The sequence below is a fragment of the Ursus maritimus genome, unplaced genomic scaffold, assembly GCF_017311325.1.
Source record: "Ursus maritimus isolate PB19 unplaced genomic scaffold, ASM1731132v1 scaffold_2, whole genome shotgun sequence".
Taxonomy (NCBI): domain Eukaryota; kingdom Metazoa; phylum Chordata; class Mammalia; order Carnivora; family Ursidae; genus Ursus; species Ursus maritimus.
The window spans coordinates 7,199,627-7,211,445 of NW_024424452.1; the positions used below are offsets into that span (position 1 = coordinate 7,199,627).

Sequence of the window (11,819 nt, forward strand, 5' to 3'; positions counted from 1 at the left end):
TGTTCAGCACTGTTGGAGGTAACCACCTCAGCTCAGCTAAGAGTACCTGGACCCCTCAAGCCCCGACTTTACCCCTCCAAAATTGACTGATCCCCACCAGTGTGCCCACAGTAACTGCCACCCAGTCAATGCCCTTGCTGCTACCCAAGACCTGAGCCACAGATCTGCTCACCCTTGAGCACGGTCAAGTGTTTTCCAGCCACAGTGAACTGGCGGCATTTCAGAACCGGAGGGGGCAGCAGAGTCAGCAGGGTGCTCACTGCAGGAGAGGGCCCAGGCAAGAACTGATGAGCTGGACAGAGACCTCACCTCCAACCCACAGTTCTAATCTTCCTCTGCTCCCCGGATCAGGCACTTGCCAGTATCACCCCTCCACTCTGGCCCCCAAATTCCAGACTCTAGCATTTATTCTCCACATTCTCCCCACCTTGGGCCTTGAAAGCACTCTGCTCCCCCCGGAAGGTCTCCCCAGGAGATCGGGTCTGCAGCAAGCGCAAGTAGCCTTGATCTCTGACCTCTGGTGCCTCAACCTCCCGTTTCCACACAGTCACTACAATCTGAGCACAAGGGGCACAGGACCTCGGTCAAGAGGAGAGCCAGCCAGCCCAGCCTTAGAAAGGGAGTCTGAATTAGGACAGCAGCCCCACCCCTTGCCAATCTTACCTTGGCCTTAGGTGTCCCTGGGGGCAGTCTATCCAGTGAAACGGTGAGTGGGAAGATGACCTCATCTGTGGACACAATTGGTTCCTCCACAGGCAGCTGGGGTTTGTGAAAGGGGTAAGAGGGCGGGAGAGTCAAAGAGGCAGCCTGCGGCGGTCCCTTTAAGATGTGATGTTCTCGGTTCTTGGCCTCTGCTCTACTCCGTCATCTGCCTCCTTCAGGCCCCCCAGCGTCCATCCCCTCCGGTCTCTGGAGCCCAGCAAACCGCCCCTCCGCCCTGTGCCGTGTCACCCCAAGCTCCTCACCGTGGTCGCTCCCCCTGAGGTAGCAGGGCCCGGGCCGTGGGTGAGGAGGGGGCTGCAGCCTCGAAACAACGCCCCACCGCCAGGATCCCCGCCCCCTGGGGGTTCGGGATCCTGGTCTGCGGAGCCACCGCCCCCGGGCGCCCCGCCTCCGGCGCTGACAGAGGCCAAGGCAGCCAGGGCCGTTGATAATTCTGCCCAGGCCCCTCGGGACCCCAAGCCCGAGCCGCCCCCGGCGCCGGACCCCGCTCCTCCCCGGCAGCGCAGCACCAGCAGGAAGCGGACAGTCTCCCCCAGGTAGAGATGGTTGCGCCGGGGCAGCGCCCGGTACCGGCCCGGGTCCCCCGCCAGCTCCGCGCGCGGCGGCAGCGGCACCGCCGGGAAATACATGGAATAGTCACACTGGGACTCCATGGGGCGGCGAGGACGGCGCGGGCGGGGGGCGAGGGGGCCGCTGGGGCGGGGCCCCGGAGTCCCGACACCCGACCGGTGCTGCGCGCGGCCGGGCCGGCCCGGGAGACCAGCCGGGACCGGGAACCGGGACAACGAACCCGGAACCGAGACCCCGCAGGGCCGGAACCGGGCTGCAGGGCCGATTGACTGGAGAGAAACCGGAAGCGGAAAGGAAGGGGCGTGGCCTCTGAGGCCCCGGAATTTGTGGGTGACCGGACCGCTGGGGAGAGGGGCGGGGTCCGGCTGGGGTTAGGCTGCAGTAAGAAGGGTTTAGGAGAAACTACAGGACAGGACAGATTTCTTAGAGAAGAAATATTAAAAGAACCCCCTCCAACTCCGCTTCTCCCAGGAAGATGCTCCATTCTCTCCCCTTTCCGCCCTACATAAAGCAAGTCAAAGGTTCAAATTATTTATTCATTCAACAAACATTTCACAGTGAAATGAGCATAGTCCAGAACCAAATAATTCATAGAGAAATGGACGCATTATTCCAACCCACACGTTCCAAATTTTGTCTTGCCTACTCCATGATTTGCTCCTCCGGGGGAATCTTTGAGAGTGCTATAGGGACCTCCCAGGGGGGTTGGAAAGGGGAAGGGGGGAAATGGGCGACGGGGGGGGGGCGGTACTGCAAGGAGCTGAATGCCTGGAATGCCTTGGCACGGGCTGGAAGACTTGGTGCCCACATCTGTGCAAAGTTTCATTCAACCTCTAGGGCACAAACATGCTTTCAGAGGGAAGCAGAAGTGGCATCTGGCCGCCCCATACTCAGTCGTGTGTGCCCACGTAGCTTCGCTGCTCTTCAGCCTAAGACTTAGTGGTCTGATGCCTAGGGGGAGAGTATCCTTGAAGTCTTAAGGGGCAGAGAGACTGTTGGGGGAAACTGCTTGGCATCTAGCTTGTCCTTGTACTGTAGCTCAGGGGTAGCCAGACGCTCACACTCCTCCTGGTCTGCGAGGCTCAGTCCACTCCGAAGTACGTAGCCCAAAACCTTACCTGACCCAAACTGGAAAGGGCGGAACCGTCGGTCAGTGATATATTTGGGGTCTAAAGCCTCACCCCCCTCTAGACAATGTTTAGCCAGGGCCTCTCGGCGAGCCCGGAGCTCTGCCACAGCACTCTCCAGCCGGCTCTGGCCGTATTGATTTATCCGTGCCCACAGACTGTGGTTGAAGTGAACGTAGAGAGCCCAGTCCAGGTGGTTCCAGGCTCGGGCCCGTGCATTCAGCTGCCTGTCCTCAGCGGTCACTCCACCATTGCTGACAGCGCCTCTGCCCTGCTCACCCCCAGCCTGGGCGTTGTGCATGAAGCCCACCACGTCATCCAGACCCCAGCACAGAGCATCTGCTAGTAGAACCAATGACTCATCAAAGTACTCGGCCACCAAGACCAGATCAAAGACAGAGTCCAGCCAGGCCAGGCTCCACTGGATGAAGGACGAAGATCCCAAATCTAAAGAGGCAGGGCTGGATGTCTGGCTGTGACCACCAGCAACTGTGGGAGCAGGATGGAAGATAGCATTGGGATCCAAGGGGTGTTGGGCTCGGGGGCCAGTGCCAGAAGGCAAAACATTCAGCTGTGGGAGGTTGGGATCTCTAGGTGGATGAGGATTCCCTCTCTTGGTCTTCGTCTCTGGGGGGAAGGGGAGACCAAAGTCAAACCACAGCAAGTTGCGTGCATAGTGGTCCCCACGGGCCCCAGGTCGATAGAAGGCTCGAGGATTGGCCAGGAAGGCAGCCAAGGATGGCGCCTTGCGGAAGGCTGATGAGGTGGATTTATAGTAGGAGAAAGCAGACCGGGCCAGAGCTGCGGGGTCTCGGACAATGGAAAAGAAGAAGCTGTCAGAAGGCATGACCTGAAGTACCTGCAGAGGAGAGAAAACAGGCATAGGGAGAAAGAACTGGGGCAGGAAGAAACTAAGAGCAAGCCCATTGTCAGCAGATCCCCTAGATTCCTCAAACCTCCTTCTGGAAACTTCTGGGCTCTGCTGGAAACCCCCAGCTTCCTACACTAACATCTTGGGCCAGTTACTTAACATCTCTGAGAGTCAATTTGCTCATCTGAAAAATGGGGATAACCATACCTTCCCACTGATTACGAAGGTACACAAGATAAAGGGTATGAAGGAACCTGGAACATGGGAAGCTACTCGAGAACATTAATTTCTTTGGGCCTGTCTGTATGGCTTTGGTCAGTAAAATCTCTAAGAATCAAACGTTGTCTTCACTTCTCCAACGAAAACCTATTAGATGCCTACCCTGGGACTCTTGGTCACAGGTTCAAGAAAGGAACTGGTCTCAGGCCTCCTCCAGGTGGGGATGTTGGGGGGAGCGGTCACTGGCAGCAAAGAGGGAGGAGAAGGGCCAACCATAATGCTGTCTCAAGTATAGGCATCAGGTAGGCAGGCCAAGCCCAGGATGGCCAAAGGCTCAGAGGCATCTTGGAAGGTAAAGGACACCCCAGGACTGGGCACTGGGGAGCTATGGACACTTGGTAGGGTGCTACCCTGAGGCCTGGGACACGTGATTCTACTTCTCAGCAAGAAGGATGGTGAGAATTGGATTGAGCCACACCCTAGGGTGGTCCTGCATGCAGATCCACATCAGGACCCAGCTCCTGGGCTCCCCGAAGGGTCTCTGCCTCTGAATATGGCTTGTCGCTAAACCTGACGCCCTCACACGACGTCCTCCAATCTGCTTTGCTAATGTGGGCATGCCTGCAGAGCAAAGCCTATAAACTGTCTCTTTGAAGGCAGGGGAGAATGGTGCGGAGAACAGTCTGTGGCATCACGTGGACCTGGAATAAAATCCCAGTTCAGCCATTTACCAGTTATGTAACTTTAGGCGTTATTGAAGTTCTCAGAGCCGTTGTCCCTCCATCTATAAATCTGGGTTAACACTTACCTTGAATGTGGAAGTGCGTGGAACATGGTAGGTACTCAGTGAATGGTGATGACAATGAAGGTCAAAGGTCAAAAACCAGAGAAAACTGCCTGAAAAATCATTCTCATCACCTCGCTCCCAGCAGTGACCCCTCACTGCCCTTTAGGTGATACTCATGACCCTCAGCTGCTTTCTCCAGCTCCAGCTTAACAGGACACACACACACACATACCACGATGACCACCACCACCACCACCGCATCTTTGCTCATATTCCACTCCCTCTAAAATACCTGATATTCTTCTTACTACAAAGTTGAAGTCCACCCTTTCCTTAAAAACCACTTCCCCAGAAGGCCCCGCCTCTTTTGGTGAATTTCCTCCCCGCAGTTGCAAATACAAACACACATACACATGCACACGTGCCAGGGAAGGCCCTTTGACTTGGGAGCAGATGGGCCTGAGTTCACATCTTAGCTCTGTGCTTTCTGTGAAGGAGGCCAGTCACTTAGCCTCTCTGAAACTTGACTTCCTCATCTGTGTAATGGAGACACTTAAAATGCCTTTCTGGCAAGGTGATGGTGAGATTAGTACCCAGCGGTCAGTAAGTATTCAATAAAAGTTCCTTCCCTGTATATTTTCATTTGCACCTTGGTTTTGTTTGCCCAAGAGCTCTCAGGTTCCTGGTGGTGTATGGGTGAGCACGTGAGCACATGCACACATCGCCCCCATTAGAACTGGGGAGGAGGGGTCGGGACCAGGCTAGGGCCTGGCACGCAGGCTTGGCATGTAGCTGATTCTCCACATCTGGCAGTGGAAGATGGTTAGAAGACAGTGGGTGAGCAGGGGCCCTGGTAATGTCAGTAGAAGGGGCCAAGAAGAACAGCTGGGGTGAGAGTCTGGGGGGTCAGAGTTGTCAGGGCACTGATACCAGGGGGGTAAATTGGTCAAGGAAAGAGACTGGAAAGTTCTAGATGGGAGAAAGCAGGACTTTGGCTCCCAGAAACTACTAGATAAGGGACAGCTGAGGAGAGGGGAACAGGAATCTCTGTGGCCCCCATGCCCAACTTTTGGGTGAAGGGGTGCCTGGGAAACCCCAGGCCAGGGGCATCCTCCCCTGGTGGTCTTGGCCACAGGACTAAGCCCATGTCTCTCCAATCCCAGCCACCCCCTCTTACACCCCTCACCTCTTTCAGGTTGAACCTCATGTGATGACAGAGGATGTGGAAGGCCGGCTTGGTACCTCCACCCTGAGGGCGGTAGCCTTTGACCCGAGAGGCCTGGAAAAGCCTTGGGTAGCCGAACTGGTAGCGGGCAGGGAGGGCAAAGCGCAGCCCGTGTCGGTCCCCGTAGCGATGAAGCAGATTCAGCACAGAGCTGCTCCCAGATTTATGCGTCTTCAGGAACACAAGTCGCTGCCGGGGCAGGCAGGAGGAAACAGCCGATCCCGGAGATGGGGCCAAGGGCTGTCGGAGCTGCAGGCCTGGTAGCCTGGAGAGAGATGGGAGGGGAATTTTCCTGTCCCTCATCAGCAGGTGGGCGGGCATCTTGTGGAGCAAGGACAGAGGACACAGAACCTCCTCTCAGTCCCCAAGAGTCACAGACCTAGGTGGCATGGGGCGGAGCAAATGGGGGGCATCTATCAGGCATTGGGACAAAATGGGAACTCACCTCCTCTGGAAGGGGCCCCCCCAGAGCTGGAGGGCAAATCCGATGGTCATGAAGACTCCCAGAGCCACCCCCAGGCTCCGAGGCCCCCAGAGGCGCATGGTCCTGGTAGGAGTCAGAGGGCCCATGTGGCACAGGTAAGGGTGATGCTAGCGAGGGACAGGGCAAGGGCCAGGCACAGAGGCAGAGACAGCTTGAGACAGCCGTGCAGCCGTGGAAGGCGCTGGTTCGAGATCGGGGGGTCATCCCCCAGGCCTGTTCGCAGCCCTGGTTGAGTCTGCCCCCTGAGTTAGCAGATTTTTGCCTCTGTCAGCGTCTAGAAGGGAAATGAGGGGGGAAGGGGGGAGTCTAAGGAGAGGGTAGAGCCTTCTCTCCTGCTGCTACAGCTCATTCCAGGAGTGGGAGCCTGTGGGGCGGGGTATGTGCTCTCTACACCCGTATCTTCCAGGTGGCCCACAACTACTCCTCTACCAGCTTCCCTGGCCCCCCGCCTGCAGTTTCAACCTGAGCCTCAGGGATTTAGAAGGGGAGGAGAGAAAAGCAAGACCCTGTGAGAAAGACCAATCTGCTCATGTGTATGCCGGTGAACATTGGCCAGCCCCTGGCTTCCCTGGCTTCCTCATGAGCTCCTCTTCCTGTGACGGATGGGGATGGAGAACCCCATTCTGAGGCCACGAGGGGCAGCCATAAGGAGGGAATGGGGGGGGGGGTCAGGGGCACAGGCTACTGAACCCAGGGAGGTCAACTACAGGAACGACTTTGTCATGAGTAGGAGTCAAAACTGGGCATCTCTTCCCCCTTCCGAAGTGCTCTCAGCACAGGGCAGACCCCAGGGGAGACGTGGGGTTACTGATGAAGCTCAGCTCCCCGGACACCCCCTACTCCCCCATGCCGGCTTTCCAACTCCCTCTGCACCCAGAGGAGATTGAGAGGGTGGAGCTGGAGAAGGGGGAAAAAAAAACAAAACCTCTGCGACATAAAGATACTGAAAGCTACAAACATGGAGCTTCTGAGCTCCTTCCCAGGCCCCAGCTTCCTAATCAACGGGGAGTCTGGACCCACCCCTTCAGATCACAGCCGCAACCATGGGCCACCGCCCCTCCAACAAGCCCGGACAGCCCCTTTCTGGGACAAGCCAGGAGTGACCCCAGGCAAGGAGAACCCACATTTGCTACCTAAAGACCCGCCCTCTCTGGCATCACCCCCTAATTCCCTCCCCCAACACAGCCCCCAGGATCCAGCCCCACCAGACTCCCTCCTGTGTCCAGATTTCTATTCCTTCCATCCATCTCTGTCTCCTCCCCTTACCCCTATTCCAGCCCTCTGTCCCCTCCAGCTTTGGTGATTGCTCAGTCTGTCACCAGCTCTTTGTTGGCCCCCTCCGGGGTTCTCTCTATGAACCCCCCAAGTCTCCTCCCATAAATTCGAGAGTCCCTCCACTGGCCGCGGCCTTGGCTTCACTTGCCCACTCACCAGGCCACCTGAGGAGCAGCAGGGAAATCGGGGTCTGGCCCTGCCGCCCGCCCCAGCCACCGCCCGGCTCCGCGCTGTGCTCAACTTTCCCCATAAACTTGCTCCGCGCCCAGGCTCCTCCCCCTCCCTCCCTTTGTCCCGCCAGTCCCTGCAGCTGCTTGGGCTTTAATCGCGTCTCTGGGTCTCTCCCTCCCGGCATCTTTCCTTCGTCAGGGCGCCCAGCCCTCCCTTGGAAGACAGCACTTCCACCCTCCTTTCACACTTAAGAAACAATTATACCTTTTCCTCTTAGCTTTCTGCAGAACAAAAGACTCATTCAGGCAACAGAAAGAAAGAAGGAAAGAGAAAATAACAGACAAGTTGAAAGAAGACTTTGTCAAGGACGTGACAAGGTAACCCCCAGCTGACTCAGAGAACAGGGGCCCCCACTTTGAAGGCAGGGGGCAGCGGTGTGGTAATATTAATGGCACCTCAGGTTCAGAAAGAATTTTGCAGAATTTTGCCGGTCCCCACAATTCTCCCCATTTTACAGATGAAGGGGCTCAGACCCAGAGGGTAGGCAACTTGCCCAAACGGAATGACAGGGGGCACGTTCCAAGAGAGGTCAGGAGCCTCTGCCAGGAGCATGGGCTCAGAGAAGGATGCTAGAAGTCCAGAGTCACACACAGGGTCCAATACGTTAGCTGTTTATTTGTAGAATAAACACTAAATCCAACACTGAAATAGGAAGTGTGGAAGCTTGTGAAGGATGTGGATGACAGAGATTATGAGATGAGCCCTTGTTTTTCTTTTTGGTATTTTCGTTTAAGAAATTGATGCCGAGAAAACTCCATAGAAACCAGGCCCCCAGATCTTGACCCTATTCACATACCCCAGTCCCCTGCCCTGCACCCCATCAGCACCCAGCTTTGCCCCTATGAGACCAGGTGCCCCACCCTTCCCCACGTCCAACTTCTTTCAAACCCCACCCCCAGTCGCAACTCTAAAACTCCTCCCTTTTTCCTTGTTGGGGCTGACAACTGGCCCAACAAAGAGGCTTGGTTGTCGAGTACACCTCCTTCCTAAATAAATACCCCTAGCCCCCTCCTCCCCAGATTGTAAATGAAAAAATAAATATTGTGAACACCCACCCACCCACCCCCAACCCACCAATGGTAATCTCCTGGATTTGGGGCCCCAGCCATTCACCCAAAAAGTCCCTTTCTCTACCTCTCTGCATCCCCCTTCAACTCCTCCCCAGACCCAGCTGAGGGGCAGGGGGGAGGAGGGGAAGGGCCATGAACCCTTCTGATGCTAGGGCACCCCTCCCCCGTTATCTTGGTCCAAGCAGGGCCAGGGCTGAGAGGAAGAGAATGAGGATGGGTTCGGTGTGAAAACCAACAGATGTCCCCCCAGTCCTGCTCCTGCCCTGGTTGTGGCGGACAAGGACACCTCCTCCTTTGCCCCCACTAACATCCCTTCGAGGAGGGCGAGGCAGCCTGGCTGGAGGGGCCACAGCTGCTGCCCCAGCCATCCAGTCATCTGCATAGTGCTGTCCCTCTCCAGAACCACTGGCGTCTTCTTCATCTGCAGGAAGGAGAGGATCAGAGACAGGGTTGAGAAAGAGGCAGTGGGAGACAGACACAGAGAAAGAGGCTGCGAGGAGAGAGATGTGTAAACAGGGAGGAAGAGAATTTGAGGTAACAAACAGAACGGAGATGGGGTGCCCGGGTGGCTCAGTCGTTAAGCGTCTGCCTTCGGCTCAGGTCATGATTCCGGGGTCCTGGATGGAACCCTGAGCCCCACATCAAGCCCCACGTTGGGCTCCCTCCTCAGCAGGGAGCCTGATTCTCCCTCTCCCTTTGCCTCTACTCCCCTCCGCTTGTGCTCTTACTCATTCTGCTCTCTCTCACTCAAATAAGCAAATATCTTAAATAAATAAGTAAATATCTTCAAAAAATAAAAACAGAAAGAAGAAATGGGAGAGAGAGACACAGGTAGTTAAATGGAGATTGGGAAGGGGAGAAAGTGAGTGACAAGAAGGCAAGGGGAGAGGTCAGACAGATGTGGGAATGAGAGACAAGAAAACAGACAATGAGACAGAGACAGAGACAGAGAGAGAGAGAGAGAGGGAGAGGATACACAGGAAAAGACAAAAACAGATGCACACAGAAGCAGCAAGCAGACAGAAAGAGGGGTGTTGGAGGAGCGACAGTGCGAGACAGAGACAGACAAACAGGAGGAGAGGAAAAACGAACGTCCCTCTGTGCCTTGCTTCTCTGGCAAACTCTATCTCGGGAGCCAGCCCAATGGTCCCCCACCCAGCTTCCCCACCTCCCCCAGGTTGCTCGCCCTCCCCAACAACCCACACCCTTTTGCTCCATCTAAGAGGCTTCCCACTGTTCTTTAAGAGTGTTTTGGTGTCTCCCCACTGGGCCGTGAACTCAGGATGGAGACCCTGTCATAGGTCTTTTACCCCTCACCTTTGAGGTAAGCGTTCGGTAAAGGCGTGTTCAAGAAGGAATGAATGAATGAGTGAGTAGAGATGTGGGGGCAGGGGCTCAGAAGGCAGTGGGCGGGGCCGGGTCGGACCGCAGAGAGCCGGAAGGGGCGAAGCCTTCGGGGCGCCCGGGGCTCTCACCCCAGTCCTCCAGTTCCAGATCGCGTCCCAGCGCGGCCACCCTCATCCTGGTCGTGGCCGCCCGGAGCTGCAGCCGCCGCCTCCGCGTCTGGAGGTCGACGCTCGAGTCTTCCTTGTCCATCTCTGGGTTGTCGAGCTGCTCGGACGGAGACACCCCGACCACCGGCGACAAGTACCTGCGGGCAGAGCAGCCCCGAAGGCTCCCTCCCGGCCCGCCCGGCCCGCCCGGCAGTCCGCCCGGCCCGCCCGCCGCCGCCCGGTCTCACCGGCCCCGCCCAGCTCCGGTCCAGCAGGGCGCCGCCTCCTGCGAGATGTCCGCTGCCATGCGGGAGTCCCCGCACACCGCCAGGGGCAGCCCGGCCCAGAAGCCCCTCACCCGGCCCAGCCGCTCGCGGAGCTCCCATACCTGGGTGAGCGGAGAGCGCGGCTGGACTGGAGCAAGCGCCCTCCCACTTCCCACCACCCACCCACCCCCGTCCCCGCCCCCTTCGCCGCCCCCTCCCCCGCTCCGCGCCCCCACTCACCAGGCGATTCAGGCTGGTGCCCCCGGCCGTCGTGGGCCTCTCCTCCTCAGTCCCCGGAACCCCTGCCGCCCCCGCCGAGGTCCAGAGGCGCCCCACCTCTTCCCGGGGGGCCGGGGCTCGGCGGGTGCGACCTTGTAGCCGTTGGGGGTTCCCACATTGCTGAAACACCTAAGGCACAAGAAGAGGACCCCTCCGTCATCCTGTCTGAGAGCCACAGTGTCCCCACTCCAACACCCCAGTCTCCCTGACACCCCACACTGTCCCCCGACGCCAGACTCTCAGGTCCACTCATCTGTCTCCTGTATTCCAACACCCCAGCACTGTCTTCCCCCCTCCTCAGGCTGACACTCCCACCCTTCTCATGGCCCCTGTACCTGGGCTGACACTGCCACACTGTTTTCCTGCAGATACATCAAAGCTTCTGAGATCCTCACCCCAATGGACTGGGCTGCCAGCTCAAAAGAAAAAGAGCCCTGGAGCTTCTCAGCCAGGAAGAGGAGACCATCTTGAAGAAGGGGAAGAAAGAGAAAGGGTGTCATGAGGGACTGTGATGTTCCCACAAATCCCGACCTGGGTCTTGGAGGGAAGCAACAAGGTGTTGGATAGGAGAAACTCACATGAAAACAGTCTCTCAACTCCATAAGGTTTAAAACTCCCTCCCCAGTCCACCCCAAGGCATCCCGAACACAAACAGCCCTCCCAGGCCCTCCTGAATCCCCTCACCCAGATAGGACCCCCAGTCAGGATCCAGTCCCTGGCTGTGGAGACAGCCATTGGCCACATTGAGGCAGAAGCCCCTGCAGGGTGGCAGCGAGGGGATGCCCCGACAAAGGGGGCAGCCGGTCAGACGCATCACAGCCCTCCTGCAGCCTTCAGACATGGGCACCTGGGGGCAGACAGCAGGACTTGTCATTCACAAACACGGTGGCTGCACTCAGCCAAGCTTGGTGCTGGACAGAGAGAAATCAAATACTCCACCTCACCTTCCCCAGGCTCTCTGTGGAGAGCTGGATGTGAATGTCTAGGGTTAGTGACCCCATGTGGCAGCAGGTGAGACCTGAAGACTGCCACAGATCTGATAAGGAAGTTTCCCAGGGGCCAGGCTGCAGATACCTTCTTCTTGGGGGGAGGGGGGCAGGGATGGAATTAGAGAGGCAGTGGGGAAAGCGGTCTGAGAAAAGATTCAAGAAGAGAAAGCCGGTCGTGGTTGAGAAGAGAGGAGACTGGGGGGGGGGGGG

The 11,819-nt window shown here is 57.3% G+C and overlaps 3 protein-coding genes across 3 annotated transcripts in view; all 3 read right to left on the bottom strand.

Annotated features, from left to right (window-relative positions):
* Positions 1–1,450, bottom strand: part of TRAPPC14 (trafficking protein particle complex subunit 14) — a 7,051-nt gene extending 5,601 nt beyond the window's left edge. The window contains 4 exon segments of the mRNA XM_040634840.1: positions 173–259; positions 428–557; positions 664–759; positions 966–1,450. Coding sequence (XP_040490774.1) covers positions 173–259; positions 428–557; positions 664–759; positions 966–1,376 — 724 coding nt within the window. The 5' untranslated portion in view covers positions 1,377–1,450.
* Positions 1,451–1,810: 360 nt separating this feature from the next.
* Positions 1,811–7,526, bottom strand: GAL3ST4 (galactose-3-O-sulfotransferase 4). Its single transcript, XM_008698410.2, has 4 exons — positions 7,438–7,526; positions 5,968–6,280; positions 5,484–5,787; positions 1,811–3,279 (listed from the first exon to the last, which is right to left on the bottom strand). The coding sequence occupies exons 2-4, from the start codon at positions 6,090–6,092 to the stop codon at positions 2,245–2,247; spliced, it is 1,464 nt and encodes a 487-aa protein (XP_008696632.1). The 5' UTR covers positions 6,093–6,280; positions 7,438–7,526; the 3' UTR covers positions 1,811–2,244.
* A 1,093-nt stretch (positions 7,527–8,619) lies between these two features.
* The window catches only part of GPC2 (glypican 2), a 6,769-nt gene continuing 3,569 nt past the window's right edge, over positions 8,620–11,819 (bottom strand). The window contains exons 5-10 of the mRNA XM_040634845.1: positions 11,305–11,467; positions 10,956–11,086; positions 10,582–10,749; positions 10,324–10,463; positions 10,058–10,233; positions 8,620–9,003 (exon numbers count right to left, since the gene is read on the bottom strand). Of these exons, the coding sequence (XP_040490779.1) occupies positions 8,750–9,003; positions 10,058–10,233; positions 10,324–10,463; positions 10,582–10,749; positions 10,956–11,086; positions 11,305–11,467 (1,032 nt within the window). The 3' untranslated portion in view covers positions 8,620–8,749. The remainder of the gene's footprint in view (positions 9,004–10,057; positions 10,234–10,323; positions 10,464–10,581; positions 10,750–10,955; positions 11,087–11,304; positions 11,468–11,819) is intronic.